The sequence below is a fragment of the Anas platyrhynchos genome, chromosome Z (genome assembly GCF_047663525.1).
Source record: "Anas platyrhynchos isolate ZD024472 breed Pekin duck chromosome Z, IASCAAS_PekinDuck_T2T, whole genome shotgun sequence".
Lineage (NCBI taxonomy): Eukaryota > Metazoa > Chordata > Aves > Anseriformes > Anatidae > Anas > Anas platyrhynchos.
Window position 1 is genome coordinate 36,280,116 of NC_092621.1, and position 27,087 is coordinate 36,307,202.

General features: G+C 37.9%; 1 protein-coding gene across 5 annotated transcripts in view; it reads left to right on the forward strand.

Annotated features, from left to right (window-relative positions):
* The window catches only part of ADAMTSL1 (ADAMTS like 1), a 487,860-nt gene that overhangs the window by 120,497 nt on the left and 340,276 nt on the right, over positions 1-27,087 (forward strand). For all 5 annotated transcript variants that reach the window (XM_072030863.1, XM_038170180.2, XM_072030865.1 and 2 more), the window contains exon 2: positions 4,329-4,448. In XM_072030863.1, the coding sequence (XP_071886964.1) occupies positions 4,329-4,448 (120 nt within the window). The remainder of the gene's footprint in view (positions 1-4,328; positions 4,449-27,087) is intronic.

The window sequence follows — 27,087 nt, forward strand, 5'->3', positions numbered from 1 at the left end:
AGAAGGGGAGGAAAGAAAAAAGATTAAATATATTTCAAGACAAGCAAAAAGATTTCTGCTGGGAACATTTCACCATTGAATAAAACATTCCCTTGGGAAATAATTTGCTATTTGTGTTTGTGTTTTGAGGTACTTTGTGAGTACCTTCACAGACTTCAAATAAGAACCTCTTTAAAAATTCTAAACCTACAAAAACATTACAAACAGTAGCTAGTTTCCTAAGAGACTGTTAATTCAGAAACAATAAAATCTTCAGAGTTTGGAAAGGCTGGAACCAGAAAACAATATTGTTGATGTTCAGGTCTCAAGACAAATTTAATTTCAAAAGGACTAAAGATTTTGTTTGTTTGTTTGTTTCTGTCGTATGTTTCCCAGGACATGGAATTATATTTTCAAATGTTAGAAAAAGACATTGCAGTACTGAAAAACTGGTAGTTTAGAATTGACCTCACTTTTAAATTTTGATAAGCCTTTCTCCCATTTATAAAAAAAGTAGCAAGCAGAGGATTAAAGCAATAAGATATAATAGGTGAAAGACAAGAAGCAGCAACCAACTATCCAAGCCAAGGAAAGCTGGGAATCTAACCCATAAAGGTTGCCTTTGGAAGAAAAAAAAAAAAAAAAAAAAAAAAAAAGAAGTAGGCTTAAATAACCTGATTTGTTAAGTTTGTTGAATGTGATCTTTTTTTTCCTCATTTTTTTTTAATGCTGGTAATAATTTTCTGTGTTATTTGGGCTTTGAGAATCCAAAATAAAAGCTGTGGCTGAGCAGCTGATATCTTGAGGTCTTGCCTATGTTGGTTGGGATGTATCCTTTCACCCTCACGCTTGTATAAAATCTTTCATTCTCTTATTCTGTTTTTTCCTCTTCTGTGTCTTCTTATTCCATGTCTGACTTTTCAAAGATTCATCCTGGACTAACACCATTGGGTCTAATGTAGCAATTCATTCTTTAGACTGATCCAAGAGTCATAGCAACTGAGCTAAAAAGGATAAAAATATTATTGATTAGAATTTTGCTGGTCTCCTTTCAATTTCAGAAGGTCTTTATAAGGATAGTTGGGCATCTGATTACACACATCCTGATGCTGTTAAATTTTGGTGCTATGTTGTTATCTTCATGTATGCATTAGCAAAACCTTGTCTGCAATGTTTCCAGGTTGTTGACTAGCCACATACTATTGCAGATGCTGACTTCAGTCATCTAAGTGACAGATTTCTACCAGGCTATTTTTTTGTGTGGTTTGCTCAGTGCTTAGGAAGTTGCTTTATATTTGAGGACTGGTTTCTAAGCTATTCTGCTCATAAACTGAAGGAAAAGAGATCGGATGTGTTACAATAATAACGGTTTTCCCAAGAGAATGAGATGGCAATATATATGTAACCTTAAGGAAGAGAAGGCCTCAAGGAAGCTTGAAAAATGGAAAATAGTCTTTCTGGATATTAGTCCAATTTACTGGCATTTATGTTAAATGGATTGATTTCAGTTCTCTCAATAAGAATGATCATCCTCTGCTAGGTCTAAGTTTCATCAGCAGATGCATAGGTTACAACTACACAGTGCACCCAGGAGGAACTTCTATTCAAAGGGGAAACCCATTTGTTATAAATTAAGAAGAGAAAAAATATTTTAGATGGCTGCATGCTTCTCAGTTGTCTTCTTTTTTTCAAGACCTTATCATTATGTTTTGCTGATCAAAAAACTATATAAATTCATGTTTTCAGTACTGCTTTCTTTGTTTTTTTCTTCTTTCAACCTCAGTTTCCCAATGTCTTTATTCTACTCTTTTTCTATGTATTCTTCCTGTGTAGTGCCTCTGGCATCCTCTTCCTTGGCATGTAATTATAAGCTATGAAAGCATTAATATTGGTATGATAAAAATTGTAAAGTTTAGAGATATTTTATTGATATTTTTGATACCACAAACACATTCTTTACAAAGTATTGATTGTAGCTATTGATAATTTAGGAAGACAATGTGGTCCTGAAGTAGGTTGGGTTTATTTTTGAAAACTATTAAGAAATTGTGAAAAATAGAAGTTGGCTGATTTTAGAGGGAAAAGATTTTGAATATTCTGAGTTTGTTTAAAAATAAGCAAAGCAGAAAGGTGCATCATTGATGAGGAAGCATTTTTTTTTTTACAGTTCATCATTTGATTTCTGAAATTAGGAACACAAAATCACGAGAAACTTTAGCTAATCATAAATTCACCATCAAATTTGCTTATCTTCACCACTTAAAGTCACAAATAGGGACTGCTACTTTTAAGGATAATGAAAATACAGATTTCCTCCTGTGAAAAAAACAGCTGTTATTGATGAACATTTTTTTTGCCACTCCTGTGGTTATGTGGTTATTTGTTATGAAATTCAACTGTTTCAGGGACACTTTTTGTTTATAAAATAATGATTTGTCCATAATTTTAATTAAGAAAAAATATGTCAGTATCAGGGCTTTATTTTCCTTTGGACACGTACATGTATCTTTTTCTGAAATTGCAGAGGATTATTCATCAACATAACTCAATAATATGATAGTATTATTAGCGAGTGTATCTCTCAATGTTGTCGGCAAGATATGAATTTTAATGCCCCAGAATCACAAAATTCTCTTTTACAGAAATTTATTTATTTACTTATTTATTATTGCTTCCCATTACCCTCTTCAAAATGAGATTGCTACCCCCACTTCAATTTTATTAGTTTATCTCCTTCTAGTCACTCCAGTAGCTCCACTAGCTTTCCAGCAGCTCTGATCTCACTTCCCAGATGGCATGGAGGACTGCCTCCTCTTAAATGGCAATACAAACTGACTTGCAAATCTATACTTCATTCTCCCTCTCTCTGGACACATCGTATTTGCAGTACTCCCAGACCCTTCTTTCTCTCTGAACTTCTCAGTAGGGTAACTAGAACCAGGATAGACGTGGCATCTTGGTTTGCAGAAGGATGAATACAAGGAATAGTAATAATAAAAGCAACAGAGCATGGCCTTTTTTCTCAGCAAAATAAATTCAGTAATGCAGCCCTACTGCTTATCTTAAAAAACATGAAGAAATGGCATATTAGTCATTCCAGATTATAGGATCTTGTTCTTCAAATGAAGAAACAGAGAAAAAGTTATCCAGAAATTCCACTGTTGCCTTGTAATTATATCTCAATATTGTATTACCAGAAGATAAATCAGTATTTCATATATATAAAATATAACCATTACATTTGGGTAATTCATACCAGTTGCACTCTCTACTGTCAAATGCTAAAATACAAAACATTCTTACTTGCCCATTTTGATAAAACAGATTATTCTCACAAGCTGATTCACCTTCCAGTTGTGTTGTGAGGTGTCGAAAAACTCCTCTTGATAAAATAATTCCTATTTTGGTCATTAATAGACTTTAAGGATATTTCACCTGCAGTAGAATTTTTTTTATGTTCAGTTACATGAAAAGCAAGATCTTCCATTAATATGGAAAAAGCTCTAGGTGCTTTAATTTCAGTTTTCCAGCATTTATATTATCTAAAAATAAAATAAAAAAGCCATTCTTATGTCTTTGCCTTGGATAACCTAAAAAATAAAGGAGATGGGGAACACGAAGAATGATGTGCATTTATTTGCATTCATTTTCAGAAAATACTGTAACAATGCCTTAATAGTACCTATGACATTTTGATAGGCATTGTTTAGATACTTATTGAAGAAACAAACTCCTTCTCCAATAGCTTATGTACCTTGCTAAACTCAGAAACAAGAGGTATGAAGTAAATTTAAATTATTTTTAATGCACATGTGTATTTAAGTTTGCTATCAAATGTACTTACATGTAAGGTGTTTTTTTTGTTTGTTTGTTTTGTTTTGTTTTGTTTTGTTTGTTTGTTTGTTTGTTTGTTTGTTTGTTTTTCTGGCTATCAGAAATTTTTAGCTCTATTTTATTAGGACAATATGATCAATCTGATGAACAAATATGAATTGCTCCAAAAATAAAAAGTACATTCTAAATATTATTCTATCAATATATTTAAATTCATTTCAGAAAAGAAATTTTATGTTTTAATCGCTTTATAGGCCTTAGTTAAAAGTAAGAAATAGCAACATACATGTATTTTACAAACAGAATCTCTTTTAAATGGCCGTTATTAACTTACTGGCTTTCTTTCAATGCATGCATCAGTTTTCATTAATGTCAATGGCAACTGGTTAGAATGAGTTTAATAATGGAAGGCAAATGACCATTAATGGACATTTCAGTATTCCAGCCTTATTTATTTGGAGATTGTATCTATGATAGAATTGAAATATCTCTTCCTAATATCATTTTTTTAATAGGTTTGTGGAGACCAAAACCAAGGAGCAGTTTTTCTGCGTGAATTTACATTGATTCGGAGAGAAAGCCTTCATGATGACTTCCTGTCTGATTTGCTGAATAACCACAAAACAGAAGATCCGGTAGGACTCTATTATTCTAAAAATTTTAGCAGAAATACCTGCAAGAATACAAACTTTTGCAGATATATTGGGTGCTCTATCAACTTACAGAAAATTACAAATTTTAATTACTAATTAGAAATGTTTTCCTAAAAATATTGGAAATTCCATATAAATAAAGATATGTTCATAGGGTGGGTGCTAGATGCATTTGAGTTTTCATTCTTTTAAGGAGAGATTATTTTCCAAAAGAAGCACAGATTAGTCTATATCTTTCTTAGGAAAATGTTTCTTACTCAGAATTTTGGCAGTTTAATTTGCTACTGTTATTTGATTTGCACATTTAAAGGGATTTTATTTGTTATTAAATTTTAAATGAGTATAGTTCAATTCTTAGATTATTTAAGAAATAAGCCTTTAAGAAGTATGTCTTTAAAAATACATATTTTATAAAAATGCAATTTTCACTCTCTTCTGTGCATGTCTGACAAGATGTTTGTTTTGAAGTCTGAAGAATTTCAGAACGTCTGTTAAGCAGCTAATTCTCTCATGTTGCATAAGAGAAGAATATGGAAGTAAAGAAGCTGAGAGTCATAAACGTAATCCTGCTTTAATACGAAATAAAGCAAGCCAGCTAACTTTAAATTGAAGTAAATTTATAGTTCTTTTCACTTTCAAGGGTTGAAATTTTATGGTGCCCAACACACTGTAGTATAACAGAAATAGTGGTGCATTAGCTTCTGATATTTCCATGTACTGCTGATGTATTTTAAGGATTAACATTCAAAATAAAGACTCTGTGGGCACAGCCATGCTCACTTCCTTTTAAATCAACTTTTTTCTCATAGCCTTAGAGGGCAGTGCCTGAAGTTACCTTTCTTTCAAGAGTGAATGTTAGCCAATTATCATTGGTGGAAGCATGTAGAGGATGCTTCAGAAGGATGGGGTGGAAGTCTTTTGATAAGTCTTGTTGCTCGAGTCAAAGAATCCAGTTAACAAAAGAAGTGAAGGCATTAAGCAATCCACTGTGTTTGTGTTAATCCATCTTGTCTCTGACAAGCTATCATTAGTGCATAGTGCTTTACTCTAAAAGAGTTTTCAGATCAAGCAAAACCAACACTTTTTTCTTTCACTGTGGGTAATTTTATGGGAGTTAAGAATTGCATCAAGCAAGTGCTTGACTGCCAAGACTAAAATAAAGATTCACTGAACACAGAGTTCTGGTCTTTCGCTACCTCCATCCACTCTTCAAGGGGTATGGCTGAAATTGTTATTCATAGAAACCATTCATTCCCTGTGGTCAGGAGGACCAAGCAGTATTTTATTGCAGTTGTGTCAGTACCAGTGAACCGATTTGTTGTTTCTGGATTGTGCTGGCTTTGTGCCAGCCTTCTGCCTATTTATAAGTGTATCTTCATTACATTCAACTAAGCAAAAAGTAATCTGAAAATGATTCATAGATTTTACTTCCGCATAGTGGTCTTTTACTTTTTAATTTCACAAAGATGCTGTATCATACCCATGACCTTCTTTCTGTGAGGACATGTATGTATGAAAACATAACCATGTTAAAAGAATATCGCGTAGAAAATGTAACATTGCAGTCTTCATTTAAGTATGACCTGGGGGACTTGTACTGCAACCTAATTTCTTTGACATAGCTTTAACTACAGAAGCACATACTGTTCCCACTGCATGACTGATTCAGTCAGGAATTCAGTCAAGGTAATATGGAATATCTTGAAGTAACTCTTCTGTATATTGTCTCACACATTTTGATTGTATGTGTGGTCTCATGACTTGTTTATTGTGTGCTATGCATTTCAAAGATAGGCATTGATTTCAAGAAAAGCATTTCTCTGGTATTTAATTTAAATACCCATTTCTGAAATACTAGTGAATTTACCTTCATAAATTTCTGTAACCTATACATGACATCATTCTGATTTTGCAGATATAGACTCAAAGGCTCACAGACATTAACACCAAAAGCACATACATGAGGTCTCTGTCTGAGTCACAAGGTCCTATTTTATTCAATTCACTTCACATTAAATAGAAACCAAGTGGAAAAATTTTGACTTCATATGCAATTATGAGTGCTCAGCACCTCTGTCTATTGAGTGGAAGATAGCAGGTAAGGCATCTTCAAGAATGAAGACTGCATACCAGAAAAAATGCTACAAAGTGCCTGCAACACAAAATCTGTTGTTGCAGATGCAGTAATATAGAATGTAGTTTTCCAGGACAGACAGCACAGGCCATATCTATAGGACCAATATGTCAATTCACAGGACTAATCCTTTTTTTTTTTTCCCCCTGTAATTTTGCACTGTGATCACCACATATCTAATAAGAAAATCTGCTGCAGAGATGTTTTTCTAACAAATGAGCTACAGAGAAAAATGTATCAAAACTGTTTCAAAAAAAAAAAAGGTCTTTATTTTATTACACTTCCCCCCAGATCTCCCACTTCAGTTATTTGTAGGAGTCCTGTGACAAACATAGGTTAGGCTTCTGTTTGCAAATTTTCAAAATCAGTGAGCACACAGATTCCCAGTTTACGTTGTGCAGTGAGAATCTTAATTAACAGTTGCAAAAGTCTTTACTCCTTGTATTTTTCTCTGATGATGGCATGAGCTGATCTGATGCTTTCTGGGAAAATTCTCTGGGAATGGCCCACATTTAGAAGTTACCATCTGAACAGTGTGTCTTCACTCTTCAAAAATGGTGTCAAAGATTCTTTTTCTTTCCACTTGTTTCCACATCCTTGCACTACCTTCATTAACTTTAGGGATAAAAATTTATCAGAAGCAGAGGAAGATTTATATTTTTATCATTTTCTTTCATTTGCATATCCAGTAACTGTGAATTACACTAAAAAAATTATTTAAATGCAGCCACTGAGATGCGAAACTTGTGATTCCTAAATTCTGTTGGATTTATTTCTTATATTTTTTCTGCAAAAAATAATAAAAATAATTTAAGAACTATGGAAAAATAAATAAAAAATTAGCAGACCAAAAGGATTCAGAATATTTAGTGGAAACAAAACTTAAGGTTAAGGGGATACCTATTTTAAATAACACCCTAAAGATTATTCTCCTACAGTTTTAGGAGAATACAACATAAAAAGTTCCTGCCTATGTTGTGATATGTTCCTGAATGTCAGTGATAATACTATTTGGGACTCAAGAAGCCTTCTACCATTTTAGAAGTTATTGTTATGATGGCGATGCTGGTTTCACACAAATGGGCAGCTAAATCCCAACACTCCACTCTCTCACTTCCTCTACTCAAAAGAACAGGGGGAGAAAATATGTCAAAAATAAAAATATCTCATGGGTTGAGACAAGTGCAGGGAGATCCTTCACCAATTGCTGTCATCAGCAAAGCAGTCTCAGTGTACAGGAGATTGCTGTAATTTATTGCCTATTGCTATTGAATTACAGCAATGAGAGCTAAAGAAAAATAAAAACGCCTTCTACCCAACCACCCTCTTCTACCTCCTCCCCAAGTGGTGCAGTGGAATGGGGAATGGCAGTTATGGTCAATCTGTAACGCTTCATCTGTACCACAGCTTTGTCCTCCCTCTCTTTTCCTGGTCCAGCTTGAGTTCCACCTGTGTGGAGATCTGCTCCACGTGGGACCCGTGGGCTGCAGGGGGACAGCCTGCTCCACCAGGGGCCTCTCCAGAGGCTGCAGGGGAACTGCTGCTGCATGCCTGTGGCACCTCCTGCCCTCCTGCTGCACTGACCTTTGTGTCTGCACGGCTGCTTCTCGCTCCTCTCTCTCCCAACTGCTGTTTTGCAGCAGTGCTTTTCCATTCCTTCAATCTGCTCTCCCAGAGGCCCAACCAGTGTCACTCCCTGGCTCAGCTCTGGCCAGCAGCGGGTCCCTTTTGGAGCTGTCGGGAGCTGGCTGTTGTCTGACATGGGGCAGCTGCAGAGCTCTGCTCACAGAGGCCACCCCTGCATCTCCCCTGGCTGCCAAAACCTTGCCATGTAAACCTGAATCACTAGGAAATTATTTTAAAATTTCATATTATTAATTGAGAATGATAGCAAATCCTGTATTCAGTAATGACAACCAAAGACAAGTGTCTAACCTTTAGGTTGGTTTTTGTTATTTGTTTGGTTTTGGTTTTGTTTTCTGTGTAATATTTGATATGAAGTGTATTGCTCATACATTTTAGAAGGAGGGCATAATTTTCTGCATTTAAATAGAAAAATTTTATTTATTCTTTATTTTCGGAGCCATGGTTTTTATTGTTTTTCCTTTGCAGTCTGAAATAATTCATGTGTAGAGGTACAGTATGCTTGGCACATGCTTGTTAAGTAATGAATTTCCAAAGTGCTCAGTTCAAGATCACATTTTTCTAAACAGTTATAAAAACATGTTGCAGAATCCTGTTTTGGGCTCCGTAGGGCTGGAGAAATCACCACCAGTCTGCAGGAATTACAGAGCCTGTCCTGTACTGACATGATGAATAAAGAAATATTATTTGGTGAAAAGAAGGGCTCCTCTCTCACTATCTCTATTTTGTATTTACTCTGTAGAGGACAGATCTCCCATGTGAAATCAAGAGAGCCTTATATTTGCTGCTGCCAACCCAATTATTAAAAAAATCATGAGTCTTTCCAAACAAAGCAATGAAATCAAGCTCAATATTTTGGGGTGTATAGAAGAGCTACATGAACTTTTACTTGCAGTCTGATACTAGGAACTCTTTAAGCATTTTCTGACCAGGAAATATAATACCTTCAAAGAAAGATCCCAACTCAAGCTGGGATGTTCTCTGTGGCTGTAAGGAAAGCAGTGGGAAACAATTAGGTCACAGACTTCTCACAGGCCACCTGTAGCAGATGCTTGGTGTGACAGAACATGGTTGTGAACCTTGTTTTCATGCCATAACCAATCGGTTTTGTTAGATCAACAGGACCTTGGCTACTGTTTAACTATCACTGTTGTAGGAGAATATAATCTCTTTAGAAATGAAAGAAGCTTTTTCAGGTTTTTCAGTGAAACATAAACCTGACTGCAGATAATGTGATTCTGGATTTAATCTGGTTCATTTGATTCAGCACTTCAGTAAGTCACTTGGCCACTGGCTGGTAAATTGTGTTATTTTACTGAGTAACATCATATTTCTCACCTCTTTTATCACAACTGATAATTGTCAAGTTCATATATCTCAGTAGTCTTAAAAATGTATTTTGTTAAACTTCTGCCTCATGGTTCAACCCATGCTCATAGCTGCTCCTTATCCACTTACCGTTTTGAACACTGATATTTTTCAGTGTAAATCTTTTCCTGTCACAGCTTTTTTGAAACGTTTTTCAGTCTATACTTACTTTATAAAAATGTCAGTTATTTCTTCCAGATTAAAAAGTTTATCAAGATTTGTTTTATTTATTTTTTTAATAATGTATTAAATATATCTAGAGGTGTGTGCATAATCAAAAATAAAAATAGAAAAACATCAGGAGGTAAGGCCAAAGCTGTACAATTGTAGTTGTTACCCCTTGTCTCCATGTTATGAACCCCTAAACCCTGCTTAGCAGTGTCATTATAATCACGGATGTTATTTGTATTTCTGTACCCGTATGGCCCTTTCCAGGTTCCTGTAGCAGGATTCATCTGATAGCCACGGCTACGTTCACATTTGTAGCCACCTTTCAGGTTGATACATATTTGACTACAGATACCAGGGTTTTGACATTCATCAATATCTCCACAGTTTCTCTTGTCTACAAACTCAAACCCAGCTGGACAGTCACATTCATGTATGTTGCATTCCTTCAGGGGCTCATCACCCCAGTCCTTGCAGTCTCTCTGCTGGTTACACACTTTATTGATATCTATGCACACAAAGTCAGATTCAGTACACATCTTCTTCACACAAGCACTCTCATCACTGCCATCTGAGCAGTCTTCACATTTTACTCTAGCACCGTTGGCAGCAGTGCACAGTCAGGCGAAGGCGAGCAGCAGGCAGAGCGCCCTGCACCGTCACCTGTGTCACTTATACTACTCCTATTACCCATGCTGTTAGTGTCAGTGGCATCCTCCTTGTACCGTTTCTGTCTTTGTCTCCCCCCTTTTCTTTTTGTCACTGGCCATTCACCACAAATGGATGAGACACATGATTACTAATTAGGAAAGAGAGTGTAACGTCTGCTATACGGCTGCAGGCAGTGCCAGCTGCAACCTTAGGTTTGTGAAAGAGCCTGCCGGTGGTCGTTTGGCAGTGTAATCTGTGTCTCTGCACTCCTGCCCTGCGATAGAGCTAAGTCGTCATTAGCAATAGTTATAACACCGATCTGGGGACTAATAGTCTTTTTTTGCATTGCAAGATAAACCTTTTATAAAAAGAATGCCAGAGTGAAGCAGCACAGCCGCTGCTGCCGCTGCCTCCATGGTTACGTCAGACAGGCTGCAGGGTCCTGATGTCCGCCCCTTTGCTCTGTGCCGACTCGCCTCACGGTGAGGGTCAGCTACCGGTGTCCACTGACGCCTCTGGTCTCCCGTAGCAACTCGATCTCGGATGTTCTGCAATTACTTCAATTTCCCCGCGTTTTGCAGCTTCTGTCAGGTCTATTCTGTGTCTCTCAGAGCCATCCGTGGCTCTGCAGCGTCTCTCAGGGCTCTCTCCGTCCAGCGGTAGTCCCTCCGTAGTGTCTCGGGCCTCCCAGCGCCGCTCCAGTCTCTCGGCGCCGCTCCGGTCTCTCGGCCTGTTCAGGTCTCAGCGAGTCTGGGTCTCAGTGAGTCCAGGTCTCGGCCTGTGCGGGCCTCATACGTTGCAGGAAGCATGTCATGTCATGCTCCTGCCTTTTTCTTGTCACAGTCAAAACATTTAAGAGCAAAAATAGGATACACAAGATACACAAGATACACCGGGCCCATATATTAGGCACCACCACTCAAAACTTGGATAAAACAGCACTTCTTTTCAGTCTGTCAAGCACTTCGTTCGTCTCTGCCCACTCCCTTGCGGAGAGTACGGAACAACGGATCGGAACTCTGCACTCGCTTTGCAGCAACGCTGCGTCTCACTCACACAGCACACTCGCACACGGAGGCCTCCAACGCATCTCATTCATACCACAGGAATATAATTTAGAATGATAACCAACCAAACAAGTATTGTCTCTGACTGTGTTCTTCGTGAAGTGACTTGTAACACTTTGTTTCAAACCCTTACATTTACACAAATACTTTCAACACAAAATACATACATAAAAACACATACAATTATTAACACTCCAGTTAGTATCCCTCCAGCAGCCCAAAACATACCGTTTGTCTGCAGTTTCAGGAGTTTCTTTGCTCCTGCGGTGAGCAGCTGAGAGTGGAGTCCCCTCCGAGCAAAAACACTCAGGGTGCACCTAGGGGCGTCCATACTGCAGCCGATCCCGCAGCCGAGCAGAGTGTCTCCTGCCTGGCTCACCAAAATGACTCACAGAAAGCTGACTCCACAGTCAGTAAGATTGTAAAGCAGGTATGTTTACTCAGTTCCATGCAGCATGGGGCGGGTAGTCCCCCCAAAGTTGTGCAGGCCTAACGTGACAAATTGCTTTAGTAAAAAGTTACATATACATAAACATTCCTATACATATACATAACCTGTCCCTTTATGAACAGTCCTCCTTATTTTAGACCCCTTGATTAAAGTCTGAACCATGAGGTTGTTTTTGATCTGGTTCTCAGGGCCCGAGAGGCTCCTGTTATCTGGTGGTATAAGTGCAGCACAGGCACAAATGTAGCACATATTCATTCTTAATCAATTGCTCTCTAATTTCTAATTCCAATGTTTCAGCTTGCTCTTTTCTGGATCCACGGGTATTCTACTATTAACGTTCAAAGCCTGACAGACCCCATCCTCCGTGGATCAAAATACAGGGGGTCTTAAGGGTTCTTTTTGGTCATTCTATCATATAATACTGGATCATTTTCAATTTACTCTTTAATTTTCTGGGGCCCCTATTGTTCCAATTTCTAATCATTATTCATAATGGATTTTTTGGTCATATATCTGGTAATTTGCTCCCTTTCTGGTCCTTGGTCTTCGATTTTATTTGACCCATCCAGAAATTTTACTAGTGGCAATTCCCACAGCCCTTGGCTGCCCAGTGAGAGTGTCTTGCAGGGGGTTTAGGACCTATCACCCACCCACGTATCCCTCTTCTCACCAGTCTAGCCCCCCCTGACAGGAGATTAGAACCAGTGAGAAAACAAAAAGACCTCCACGCTGACTTTAGAAGTCTCAGTTACACTCTCACACAAAAACTGGCAACCGTACCCTTACCCAACCGGACGGTATCTTACGAATCAGTCGTCTTCGTCCAGACTCCAATCGGACGGTATCCACCAGCATCTCTGCTGTCTTCGTCTGGGATCGAACCAGACGGTATCCAAACGACTGTCGTCTTCATCCGGTTTAATTCCGGACACCGGAATCCAACCGAACGGTATCCAAACGACCCTGTCATCTTCGTCCGGATCTTCGCGCGCAGAATTACGGGCAAAAAACAGCCGGCAACACGGGAGCTCAAAAAAAATTAAATTCTTTGCTTACCTTTATTCAGGTTCAGGATGGCATTAGTCCCGATCTGACTCAAACAGGAGCCACCAAATGGTGGGGCGCCTCTCCTAGATTAAATCAGAATTCAGGAACTATAACCATCCCGGACGAGCCCCCAAATTGTTATAAATGGCTCAGGATTCAAATTAGGATTAAATAAAAAAATAGGATTTATTAAAAGAATATAAAGGAATAGAGGTAAGCAAACAGCGCTGGGTGCACCGGGAGTCTCCGCTCCACCAGGACGCACACCAGTTACATCAAGCAGCTGAATTTTATGCACCTAGACTAATACATATTCATTACTACTTCTAAAAAAGTAGATTATTATAATTAGCTTCCGGGGTCCAGTTCCTCCTACTGGAGCATGCGCATCAGTCTCCTCTGGGGGTCTCTAGGGGTCTTTCATGCTGAAGGCTCGTAGTCTTCCTCTCACCCTTTGTGCTTACTTGGCACTATTCCAAGTTTATGGAACACTCTCTGTACACTCTCCACAGGTCTTGTCTCCCAACCGTCCTTCAGCTTCTTTTTTCTTCCTCTTAATCTCTTGGCCCCCCTGGCCAGATACCAAGGATCCTCATAGTATCCCATAACAGTCACTAGTTGTTATCAGTTGTTCTGAAACTCCCAGACATCAAACACAAACAGCTTTCTTATTTGACGCTTCACGAGTAATTAAAACATTCTTCCCCAGCCATTCACAGACACATCTATAGCAGTGTTAAGTTAATCTCGAAGAAGACAGGAAAAAAAAGGCTGTAACTGTTAGAACTAGAAGTCAGGAATAACAAAAGCAAACAGGTTCATAAATTTAAGGAGTGTTTTCTGAAGACGTGATAAATTGACTGGAATGAGGGGGAGACTGGGACACACTGCATCTGTGGTTCAAGAATTAAACTGCCAGTGCAGGGCCCAGGCAGACAGGATTCAAACAGAATTGTTCTTTATGGACACGAATTTATGGACACGAATTGGAATTGTTAAAACATTCCTCACACTTCTGTACGTGTCTTGCTTCTGTACATTTTAATAAAGGTCTTATGGTACTGTAAATTGGAAATATAGTGTAAATAGTTCATGAAGGATATCAGTTAAGAACAGTTATTACACTTAAAATATGTACAGTTCAAACTTTTCAAAGTAGACATTCAACATCACTGTTTTGTAAGGTCTTAAAATAAGCAGTGTCTCTTTTTCATATTATTAACAGGTTTTGTTTAGTCATTTTAATGCAATTTATTAATTAAGGTACAATGGGTGTATGGCAAGCACCAAGTAAGTAAATGAATAATGTAAAAGATCTCTCGCAAGGAAGACAGGATGCTGTCTTGAGGTATTCCAAACTTCTTTCTCTAGCTAAGAAAGCTATAATCTTTTAGCAGCCGGTGATGATGAAACAAATAGCTTACTCAAATGTTTTGGAGGGAAATGTTCAATTTTTTGAAGGAGGAGGGGGGACTTAGCTTGCCTCCCTGACTAAAATAAATAAATAAATCTTTCTCCTGCTAAGTAAATATTTCCCAATTTTATCTTTTATAATTTTAAAGCTATTGTAGTAGTAATAAAATGTGGTTGCATAGCTTTATATGCTTGCAAGTTCGTGCTTTTCATGCTTTCATATATCTGTGTTAGGTTAATATAACTTTGAAGTTCTAATAGCTTTCTTACTTTCTTCGTATGTGCTTATATATTTATGCCACATATAGCTAGTTGCTGTTTATTTGCATAGATTTAGGCACATGCACCTTTATATATATGTATGGCCTATCTAGATGCCACATTTTTAATACAAGTGTCAGAACTCTGAAGCAATGTAGACATTTTAGCAAATTCTTACTGGTAAGTTTTCTGAAACCGAGTGGAGGAACAAGTTAGAGCTAATTCCTTCAGTGCTGTTTTTCTAGCAAGTATAATGAGACTTCTGAAAAAATGGCCTGTGATGCCTTCTGACTAGAAGCTTTTCAGGAATGCTTCTCTTGCTTCCAAATTGTATAGAGCCTTCTTTGCTGCACTGAATACAGGTATAATTACTTTAGGCTTAACACTGTCTCTAACAGCCAGTAGAGACTATAACTGTGGCACTTCTCTCTTGGTCACTCACTGCAAATGGCAAGGGGACTATTTGTTTCCATTCCCTGTTGTTTCCATTCCCTGTTTGTTTCCACTCCCTGTTCACATGGACTCAGGCTACCTCCTGAGGATGAGGGCTGGAGAATACAGTGGAGGGAACTTTGGCTATCTAAGGGAGAGGTAGTACATTGGAGGGATTAGAGAACATGAGAGATGCTTCAACTTTTTCCTTTTTGGGTCACACTAAGCTATGCCAGGGCATTATTCCTAGAAAAATTATACTTCTGTAAAATTACTGGCAGAGTTCTGAGTTAAAATTTAGTTTTCTGACTTAAAAGTAAGTCTGTATGCCTGCATACTTCCTTGCTGTCATGATTGTGAGTGTATCCTGGTGTGGCTTATTGAGTTGCCTCTGTTCTAGAACACTGATAAACGGTTTTGAAAACTCTTGCTCCTGAATTATGGGCACTGTCAGTTTCAGTATCAACAAAAGGCACAGATAGGTGGGTATATATTTTGTAACAAGGATCAGAAGGCTTGGATTCTGGCACATCTTCAGTCCTCGTGCCAGAAAGTCTGTTTCCCTCTCCCTAAGACCTTTTCTTCCTTCCTCCCTCCCTTCCTCCCTTCCTCCCTTCCTCCCTTCCTCCCTTCCTCCCTTCCTCCCTTCCCCCCTTTCTCCCTTCCTCCCTCCCTCCCTCTCTTCCTTCCTTCCTTCCTTCCTTCCTGCCTTCCTGCCTTCCTCCCTTCCTCCCTTCTTTCCCACAGACTTTTTTTTTCTTCTTTTTTTTCTCCTTTTTTTTTTTTTTTTTTTTTCTCTCACAGATCAACTTTCCATAACCTTCTTGGTTATAAATCTTCAGCATGGCTGTATTTTAAATAGCTTGTTTCGTGGGTAGGTAATGTGATCCTTCTCTTATGGTTGCCATAATGTTTACAATGGTGGTATTCTTTGCACAAACATACCTGTAGGCTAAACTTGGGTATATCCATCTAGAGAATACGGAAGCAGCAAGAGGGTTTGTAAACCTGGCTAAAGCCAGTACATTTTCAGAATAAAGTGACTTCTTGCAGAACAGTTTTGAGGCATTTGCTCTGCTTCTAATAGCTTGATTTTGAATGTTAATTACTTTAAAAGCTGTGAGTGGATGACCACAGTCTCTGAATAAATTCTTTACTGCTTATCAACTGCAGTGCCATATGTGAAAGCACAGTGTGCTTTTGATAATCCGTTGCCACATATGGAATGGTTAAGTCATGATGAATATGCTTAATCTGTTGACACTTTAATTAACATTCCATAATTGTCTTATTAAATCCTTATTTGAAGATTACATTCAAATCAGCTTCAATTTTATTCTTGTATGCTCTCCATAACTTCTCTTCCTTACTTGTAGCTTTCAGATCAGTAGTGCAGGCCTGTATCCAAATATGTTGGCTGTACTCCATTATGCCTTAATACAATATATTTGTCAGTCTGATCATACCAGATTTGTTGCAGACGTTTGAGAAACAAAGCAGCAAGAGATTTGTGGTAAACTGTGGATTTGTCAAAAAAAAAATCTGCTGCAAGATATAGGATGCATAATATCTAGCCTTGAAGTGGTAACCCACAGTAATACTTTTTCTGCTACACAGTGTTGTTTCAGTGTGTTTTCAAATTAATTGTATTGAATTTTTAGAATATCATCTTGTACAGACATTTATGCCTATATTGTCTTATCCAAAGGGTATTAGTTTTTTTATCATACTACAGAGAGATTACCATTTAAATGGGAATTTTTTTTTTTGTTCTATGTAGGTTTTTGCTCTCTCATTGTTACTAAACACTTTCAGTAGCAATGATACTTCCCTCCTTCTCAGGTGGAACAGTATAGGCAGTGGAACAATTTTCTTATTTTAGTATGTATGTACTATGTTGTGTATTTATTATTATATGTATTTATATTGAAGACGGGAACAAAATTTCATTAAGACCAGAAGATAGTGAGGTTATTAGAAAAACTTTTACATTTTTTCCCATGGGATAGGAATTATATTTCTTATTATGTTTCTCATTATGGTTTTCTGTTTCAAGAAAGGCACTCAATTGATATGACTTATTCCTGCATGCATTGCTGACCATTTCTGTTATCTGCATTGAACTTTTATATATATATGTATTTTTTTCCTTTCAGTTCTGTATGACTTAAATCAGAACTGTGATTAAGTAGAATGTAGAAATATGGAAGTGTTAGAATGAATCCAGAGGAAGGCCACAAAGATAGTCAAGGGGCTAGAGCACCTCTCCTGTGAAGACAGTCTGAAGGAGCTGGGGTCATTCAGCTTGGAGAATAGAAGGCTCCAGCAAATATGTTATAGTAGTTGCCTTCCAACACCTAAAAATGGCCTACAGTAAAGCTGGGGAGTATACTCTTTGTCAAGGAGTATAGTGACAGAACAAAGGGTAATGGCGTTAAACTAAAACAGGGTAGATTTAGATTAGAGGAAATCTAAATCTAGGAGGAAATTCTTCACTGATGAGGGTGGTGAGGCACCGGAACAGGTTGCCCAGAGAAGCTCTGGATGCCCCATCCCTGGAAGTGTTCAAGGCCAGGTTAGATGGGACCTTGGGCAACCTGGTCTGGTGGGAGATATGGGTTGGAATGAGATGATCTTTCAGGTCTCTTGCAATTCAAACCATTCTAGGATTCTTTGATTCTATGAATATTTTTCAGCTTTTTACATTAATAGCCTTGAAACACTCTGGGTTCTGTATATGGATATAAAGCATTCAAATAGATTATTTTTTAAATATATTAAGAAATATAACTAAGAACCTGCAAGAGATACTAAGTGTTCTGTGTCTGTTTAGAAACTATAGTGGCTGGTGTATAGTGAGATTGGCTCCGCAGAGCTTGATATATCTTTCTACAATTTTTTCTGTCTTTGGTTTTAACCTACCAAGAAGAAAATATGGAAGTGATTATTCCAGAGGCAGCCCTGTGAGCTTTTTATTTCTCCATTCCCTTTTCTCCCATCCCCACAATCAGCGTGTTCCACTTCATTGTCTTAAGATGGTGGAAGGCTGAGACCTGAACTGGGACTTAGATGAATGGTACATTCAGTACTACTGAATGACTCTTCAGCAACAAATTCAAAACCCACTTGATTTTCATGGCTTCATAGTCCAACCAGATGAGTTAGTGGTCTGCCAATTTCAAAAGGAGCAACCAGTTCTGAAAACAGTTTCAAAGGAGCAACAAAGAGAAAGAAAAAGTGTGAAGACAATATAGTATGTATTGGGCAGGTATCTGCTCCATGTACTGTTTCTGTGAACTGAGAGTTTGCTAAGCTTAGAGAAAAGTACAGTCTTTTCTGAACTTCAGAAAACAGATCTGCATTTTGATTTAAATTGCTACTATTTAAATAATGCATTTACAGTATAGAAACACATATTTGCTGACTTCTGCAGACTTTTTTTTTTTTTTCTTCCAAAGAACTGTTTTAATTGTGTTAACAAATGTGTTTGGTTGGCCTTGATGAAACCAAATCCACATTTCAACATACAACTGTAAATTCCTGTTATTATCGTGTACAGATATGGTTCACTCATATATTTTCCTTCAGTATCTCTGTATGCTTAAGTAAATGTCCATCAAAAACTATGCAAAATAATGTTAGCTAAATTATGTCACACTGTATCCTTTGTAACCACTTTGGAGTACAGCAGGGAAAAAAATCCCTTTAGCAAGCTCCACTGACTTTTCACAATTTAGAGCAGAAGGAAAATAAACCAAAATTCAATGCATTTAAGAAAAAAACTATATATATATATATATATATATATATATATATATATATATATATATATATATATATATAATATAAATATAATATAAATATAATATAAATATAAATATATAAATATAAATATATATATTTATGAGTGTAAAATCAACTTTATGATAGTTCACAGTTGTTGCAATTTCCATTCACTTGACGCTGTAGTTATGAACACATTACCAATAGATATCATGTTCAGGTCTCTTTGGCATCATCATGGTCCCTTCCAACTCCTTCAATTCTGCGATTCTGTGATTCTGTGATCTTCTCAGTCTTTACTTTCTATGTTTTTCTCAGTCTTTTCAATGCTATTTAGGCATTAAGAAACTAGGTATACAAGGGAAATAATAAGAAGAGTTTGGAGATTAGGAAGGTGTTGGAAAGAGGGAATGTACTGGAATGTACTTTGTATCAGAAAATAATGAAAAAATCATGAATTTAATAAATGGAAAGATATTAAGGATTCAATGAAGAGAGGCAGTTGAGTCTGGTAGTACAAAACCCACAGACTAGCATGTGAGTCTTTAGAGCAGAAACTAGCATAAAGGCAAATTCTGCTGCATGAGGATAGTGGATAGTGGATCTTTCCTTTCTTAGGAAAGATATATAGAGGTAGGATCACCCTAATCCTAGGTGCTATAAACCAAACCAAAGCACATTTAACTACTGCTTGCTCACAACAGTCACAGACCCACATGCTCCCACCATCTGTCAGGGCCCTGCAGCCCAGCCCCGGTCCAGAGCAGGCTCAGACCGGGCTCAGGCCGGGCTGCTCAGGGCTTTACCCAGCCAGGACACGAAACCTCCAGGCCACAAAGGCCTGACCTGCCTGGGCCTTGACTCCACAGTCAGGCTGTCCTGGTAGGGAAAAGGCTTCTCCTCGTCTCCAGCGTGAGCCCATCATGCCTCAGCCTGTGCCCTGCCTCCCACCCACCCTACCATGCCCCCTGGGCAGAGCCTGGCTGCATCTCCTCCTGATGGTGCCAAGGCTGCTTCTGGGGGCCTCCACAGCTGCCCCTTCTCCCAGCTAAACCTTACTTCACAGGGCAATGCCTCCAGCACCACCGCCTTGGTGCCTCCCCTCCCCTCCAGCCAGTTTTTCAATTTTTTTCTTGCATTCAGGGCAGTACTCATGACATGGTCTGAGCACAAAGAAGGAAAGACTCTACAGCTGTCAGGGCCGTGCCAACCAGGGTGCTGCCCCTTCCTTGATGCTTTCCTTGATGCTGACAGCAATGGCTGGCCCCAGCTTGGCTCAGCTTTTTGACTTTGATTTGCTTTAAAATTTATTGTGAATAATAAGGCTAAGAATACTGGCTTTAATTCTGGTATTGAGATCTTTGACAGTAATACTTCTACTGTAGAATGTAATCTGTAGGCTATATCAGAGCACACTAAATTACGATAAATTGCCTTACATAATTAATACAAAATACACATTGGGCTGCAAAGGATCTCAGATGTGCAGAAAATAGTTGCATATGCTCAAGCCTTTCATTGCATTTTGCTTTGTGAGTAAGGACTGTTTCTTATTAACAAGAAGTTGTGCCAAGGGGGAAGATGTGCCATTGCTCTTAATTAAAGATATAGTGCTGACATCTGAAACACATTTTCCCAGTATCAAATTTAAATTTAATTTGATAGCTATGGTTCATATCTTCTGTTCCACAAAGAAAATCTACCATAGGGTTGTGAGTTAATAGCTTTCTGTTTAAACAAACAGAAATATGCTTTCCTTTGATTTTTAATAGAAAAGGACAAAAGTTAGGAGTATTTCTAGCTACCTGCTTAGTCATGAATATTTCTTTGAGAAATGTAAAATAAATAAATGAATGCTGAACATTATTCTTACCTTGTTCATTAATTTTATTGTTCATAAACGTAATGTTTGTTATACTAAATTTACGAAGAGCAGAGTAGCTTTCAAATTTCCTAATGATTAACCTAATAGTTTATAAGCATAAATATAAATATATTTGTTTCTAAGTATCTCTATAGATGTAAATTTATATGGAGAAGAAATTCTTTATATTGCTAGACACAAATGTAATGTAAATATAAATGTTATAATTATCTATCCTTAGTTTATATTTTCAGATAAACTTTAAGTGTACTTATCTTTCAGCCAGGAAAAAAAGATGATAGTAGGCAGTTAAGAGTAATGAAGAACATCTCATGAAGCAAATCTCTCACGAAGCAAATTCCACAAAGATTCTAAAAGCATATGTCTATTGCAATAAGCAATAAATAGATGGCTTGAAACTTACCATTATGAATACTATAGCATCCTCTCTACCATCTCCACTCTCCCCTCATAAAAAATATATAATAATAATAATAATATTTTAAAAAAATGTGTAAAAATGTGAAATGGAAAATGACCTTACATATCTGTAAGGAATGGTCACCTGCAATATTTTTGCCCTCATTAACTAGAAATCATAAGATTTCAGTGTAAAATGTATAGACAATTTTTGCTTTTGTTTGTGTTGTCATTCTTTTAGAAATAGTTTTGTTGTAGTTTTTATAGATGTGGATCTTTGATGTTGTTTTAGCTGAAAGGCATCACTGGCATCACTGGTACATCTTCTACTGTCTTCATCAAGGCCTGCAGCAAAATATATTGCCTATTTGTTCATAAAGGCTACAGAGCATTATCATATTGACATCGTTCTGAATAGGAGATATGTTTGAGGAAGTGGAAAGTCTTCGACTTTTACTATCAAAATTCTGAAAAAAATAGAAACTGTCTTATTCTCTTCTGAAACTCTATGCAAATGTATGGTTATGAACATATTGTTCCTTATTGTGAAACATTCATTAAACATGATTTTGATTGCACTGCCAAAAATGCCTATAAATGCCTAAAATGCCAAAAATACCTATTGTAGCTTGTCTTTTTGTGGCTTGGTTACTTTTTCTGTCATAAAATGAACTTCAAAGCATATGCATCAAATATTAAAGACAACATTAAATCTCATTACTACACTGCATTTCAGTGTCTCAATTTCCAAAATCCTTTCAGTAAACCAAAATCAGGTACAGAAGGTAAATCAGCAGATTGTGATAGGCAATAATGGAAAAAAAAAAAATCAAAGTAAAAGCTTTCCACTCAGCTATATTTCACTCTCTGGATTTAAGTTCTAGGAAAAAAAAAAAAACATAAAGATGATGTCATCTCACATCTGAAGAGAATCTCAAGAAGAATGAAGAAACATGGTACATGTACAAAAAGGCATGTGTGGGGAAGGAGGAAGTAGCAAGAATGAGAACCCATTGATTTCGGGGGTCTATACTACCTACACTGCAGCTAAGGACTGAGAAAGTGCTTATGAGAAAGAACTTCATCATATAAGAGAAAAACTGTAGAACTGGAATTCTAGCAGAGAATTTTACACCAGTGTTTTATACCACCTGAATCTAAAATAGGTTTTGTCTTTTTTTTTTTTTTTTTAAGCTTTTCTTAGCTCTACATTAATTTTCATTCACCACAATTGACTTCTTACTGCCCTATTTTTTTTTTCTTTAGTATTTTTTCATGTACTTTTTCATTGGATTTATTCACATTATTCTATTTATTTGTTATAGGCTGATGAAGGTCTTCAAATTTTCTTCACAAAGCTTAGTGGGAAGGTCACAATTGTCTGTTTTCTAATAAGGCTATTATCTATAACAAGTTTTATAACTCTGTATCTAAATTGTCAGATTTAAAATGACACTTCCTCTTACAGGTTTAGTGATTCATTGGTGAAGAATTTTCTGAGTTGCTGTAACCAGAAATCTCAGTATCCTGTTGTTAGTAACTATCCATGTCTGGAAAGACAGTCTCCTGTAGTGACACAAATCCTACTAATACCAGTTCCTCCAGTAATACTGCAGGACTCGGTATCCGAAACAAATTCTTGATTGTACCTACCTAAAAAAAATTGGATCTGAGCTAATCTCCTTTTTAAAAAATTCTGTCCCTTCTTCTTTTAAAAGCTGTCATGACCAAGTGAGCTTTGTGGGTAAATTATTTAAAGCAATTTGAGAAAATTTTAGCAAAAAGAAATATTCCAGGATAATGTTCATTGATGAAAGTTATGTTGGTGACCTGAAGGTGAGAAAAGGCGGTTGGATGTCATTGATACACCATGTTATTCTACAATATTCGAACATCCTTGCTTTTATTCTTGAGCATAGATGATAATTCTCAGCAGCTTTAGTCATGATTGTAGGTCCCCAATGCAGAAAGCTCTAGTTTTAGGGGTTTGTCCATGCCTAAAAAGTCTGGTTTTCTCATTCATCAGAAATTTTATCCTACCTGTTGTGCTGCCCAGGATCTTTGCACAAGTGCGTGTTTCCTACTTCCATATCCATGCTATGGTTTTATACAATCCTTTGAATCTTGGCTCCCATCTGTGTCAGCACTTTTATTCCTCACTATTCTTTATCTATTTTTAAGTTGTCAGTTGCTTATTTCTTTCATGTGCTTTCGTAGCACAGGCAGCTGAAGGACGTGTGTCAAATGTTCCATGTCATTATAGTGTTTATCCCTTGTGTTTTCACAACAATGGTGAGCTTCCCAAAGGCAACAGCTCTTCAAGAACCACTCCAGTATGGGTCCATAACATGTGGTCCATACTTCAGGAGTAAACTGCTCCCCACAGGTGGCAGCTCCCACCACATCACATGCTCCTGCATGGGCTCCTCTCCATGGGCTGCAGTGTAGAGATCTGCTTCACTGTTGTACCAATGGGCTGCAGAGGGACAGCCTGCCCCACCATGGGCCTCTCCACAGGCTGCAGGGGAACTTGAGCTCTGGTGCCTGAAGCCACTTCTGCCCCCCTTCTGCACTGACTGGGGGGGTCTGCAGGGCTGGTTCTCTTACTCCTCTCTCCCAGCTGCTGTGCACAGCAGTTAAATTCCCTTTCTTAAATCTGTTCTCCCAGAGACCCATCAAGCATTGTTCACTGGCTCAGCTCTGGCCAGCAGTGGGTCCAAAAAAGTTTTAGAGTAATCTTTAAAAAAAAAAAAAGAGAGAAAATGATGTGTTTTTTGTTTGTTTTTTTGTTTGTTTTTCAAAGTTTCTGAACTGTATCACAAGTCCTTTTAACACTAAATTTCTTTTGCAAAGGTCATGTGATACTACTTTTTTTTTTAACTGTCATTTTATTATCTGTGTTTTTCTTCTTTTTTTTTTTTATTTTATTTAAAAAAAAAATACAAAAAACACACGCATTTGCAAAGTCTGTCTGTGCAAATAAGTCAGACTTCCAGGTACTGATTTGCTGTCTTCTTGTTGCTGTTACATATTCATTAAGGGTTACGGGTGAAAATCTTACTCCAGGAATTTTTTCTTTGTTTTTCTCGCAAAAGAAACTCAATGTCATAACAGACTGTGTGAAATGATATATGGTGTGAGTTGCCCTCTGTGCTGCAGAGGAGCTGAGTGCTTTACAGATATATAACTTAGTAATAATGGAGATTAATGAAGATAGATACAGTAAAATATACTGCTGTTTAAAAAAATATTTAAAAAATGTGTCTTCAAGCTGAGAAATGAGGAGTCATAATGTCAAAAAGAAGAAAAAAAGGGGGGGGGGGAACTGAGCGATTCTGAGAAGCAGTTGTCATAAAGTGAGATTTTTTTTAATCACTAGTGATTGAGCAACTATGAATATTGGACAGGGAGATGCTGCATTAGATTATCTTATCACTTTCAGCTGCACAGCAAGAAATTAAATTCTTTTGTGCTTTATTCAGTATACTGTCAAATGTTTGACTGAGCCTAGTTTTAAATTAGTTAATTAAATATAGGGAAATTCCTTGATACTTTCTGGAGAATTTATGCAAATCTAACATACAAATGACGGAATTCCTAAAGGTGGTCAATATCCTGGGGGAATACCTAGGTAAAGAACAATGAATATTGTGTAAATGTGCCTAATGATTAGGCTGGTTGTAAAGGAGTGTGAACATGATAATTGATGAAATCAGACCCCTTGGTATTGATTTTAAAAATCAGCAGAGAATGCTATTGTATTTGCAATCTGCAGCTCAGAAGACAGCCCAGATAAACGAATCCTGATGGAACTTGAATTTGCAGTTTTGAAGAACATGCACGTGCTTGTGCAATTGTGTCTTCACCATATAGTAATAAGAATCACTCCTTGAATGTGCCTTTTTGTGAAGACATTGCAGATGGAATGCAGATGGAGAACTCTCCACCTGCTCTTAGAGACTAGCGTAATTGCAGAGTGAGTGAAGGAAAGGGTGGCATGACTTCTAAATTACCCAATATGCAGCTTTATATGGAAAGAACATCGAAAACTCTAGCAGCTTTGTTCTTTGTGCCGTTGTGGTGGTTTTACCTTGCTAGGCAGCTGAACTCCACTACAACTGCTCTCTCACTCCCCCTCCTCAGAAGAGAAGAGAAAGAAGAAAGAGAGGAAAGAAAAAACTTATTGGTTGTGATAAGGATAATTTAATCAAAGGAAAAATAATTTTAAGGGAAAATTATTATTAATAAATAATTTAACAAAAGGAAAAATGGAAAGGGGAAAAGGAGAAAACAAAACAAACAAAACAAAACAAGCACATACACACACAAAACAAAAACAAACAAACAAAACACTGTGTGGAAGTGCTGTGCACTTACATTCAAAAAGAACCTTCCTTCCCTCACATTACACTCCTTCAATTTAAAGAATCCTTAACAAAGGAAAAATTCCTGTGAATTCATCAAGTTGTATCTTTTTCCATGGACATCCCATTTCTCTCTCTTTTATCAGATTGGGTGCAAGTTGAATCACCAAACCAAACACCACAAAATGTGACTCTTACAATGTGAAACTGAAAAGTCTGTTTTTTATGTGCAGAGACAGGATTTTTTTAAAAGTCCTTCCACAGGTGAAAATAAATCAAAGTTTCTTTAAAGCACACTCCTTTCTTGATGGTCCAAGTTCCTTCTTTCCTCAAGGTGTGTTAAGGCAGGCTCTTAATATTGTTTCCCCACATCTCCCAGTCATTAATATTAAGAGAATGTTTAGCACTGACAGTTGTTTAGTTTTGGTCAGTTTCTCCTCTCCTCTCCTCTCCTCTCCTCTCCTCTCCTCTCCTCTCCTCTCCTCTCCTCTCCTCTCCTCTCCTCTCCTCTCCTCTCCTCTCCTCTCCTCTCCTCTCCTCTCCTCTCCTCTCCTCTCCTCTCCTCTCCTCTCCTCTCCTCTCCTCTCCTCTCCTCTCCTCTCCTCTCCTCTCCTCTCCTCTCCTCTCCTCTCCTCTCCTCTCCTCTCCTCTCCTCTCCTCTCCTCTCCTCTCCTCTCCTCTCCTCTCCTCTCCTCTCCTCTCCTCTCCTCTCCTCTCCTCTCCTCTCCTCTCCTCTCCTCTCCTCTCCTCTCCTCTCCTCTCCTCTCCTCTCCTCTCCTCTCCTCTCCTCTCCTCTCCTCTCCTCTCCTCTCCTCTCCTCTCCTCTCCTCTCCTCTCCTCTCCTCTCCTCTCCTCTCCTCTCCTCTCCTCTCCTCTCCTCTCCTCTCCTCTCCTCTCCTCTCCTCTCCTCTCCTCTCCTCTCCTCTCCTCTCCTCTCCTCTCCTCTCCTCTCCTCTCCTCTCCTCTCCTCTCCTCTCCTCTCCTCTCCTCTCCTCTCCTCTCCTCTCCTCTCCTCTCCTCTCCTCTCCTCTCCTCTCCTCTCCTCTCCTCTCCTCTCCTCTCCTCTCCTCTCCTCTCCTCTCCTCTCCTCTCCTCTCCTCTCCTCTCCTCTCCTCTCCTCTCCTCTCCTCTCCTCTCCTCTCCTCTCCTCTCCTCTCCTCTCCTCTCCCTTTCTCCAACATTCATTGTACTTGGATAAGTTATCTTGTCCTTTTGGCTTTGGCTTTAGAGACTTGAATTTTTTTTCTTTCTTTCTCAACTACATAATACAGAATATTTGATCATAATATTATTTTTTTTTTTCCAAATGTTGTTACAGGCTTTATTTAGAAATGATCCATAACCATGTGCTTATAGTAAGCTACAAAATAATGAAAACGATGTTTTAATTTGGGGGGAGGTGGTGAGAGAATCTCTGTTTACGAATACACAGCTGATTAACTATCAGTTGACCTATCCAATTTTCTAATAAGTTGTCAAGAGCCTGTATTACTACATTAACTTACATGGTGAAGAAATAAAACAGCATGCAAGGAATATTCTCAGGAACTTGGC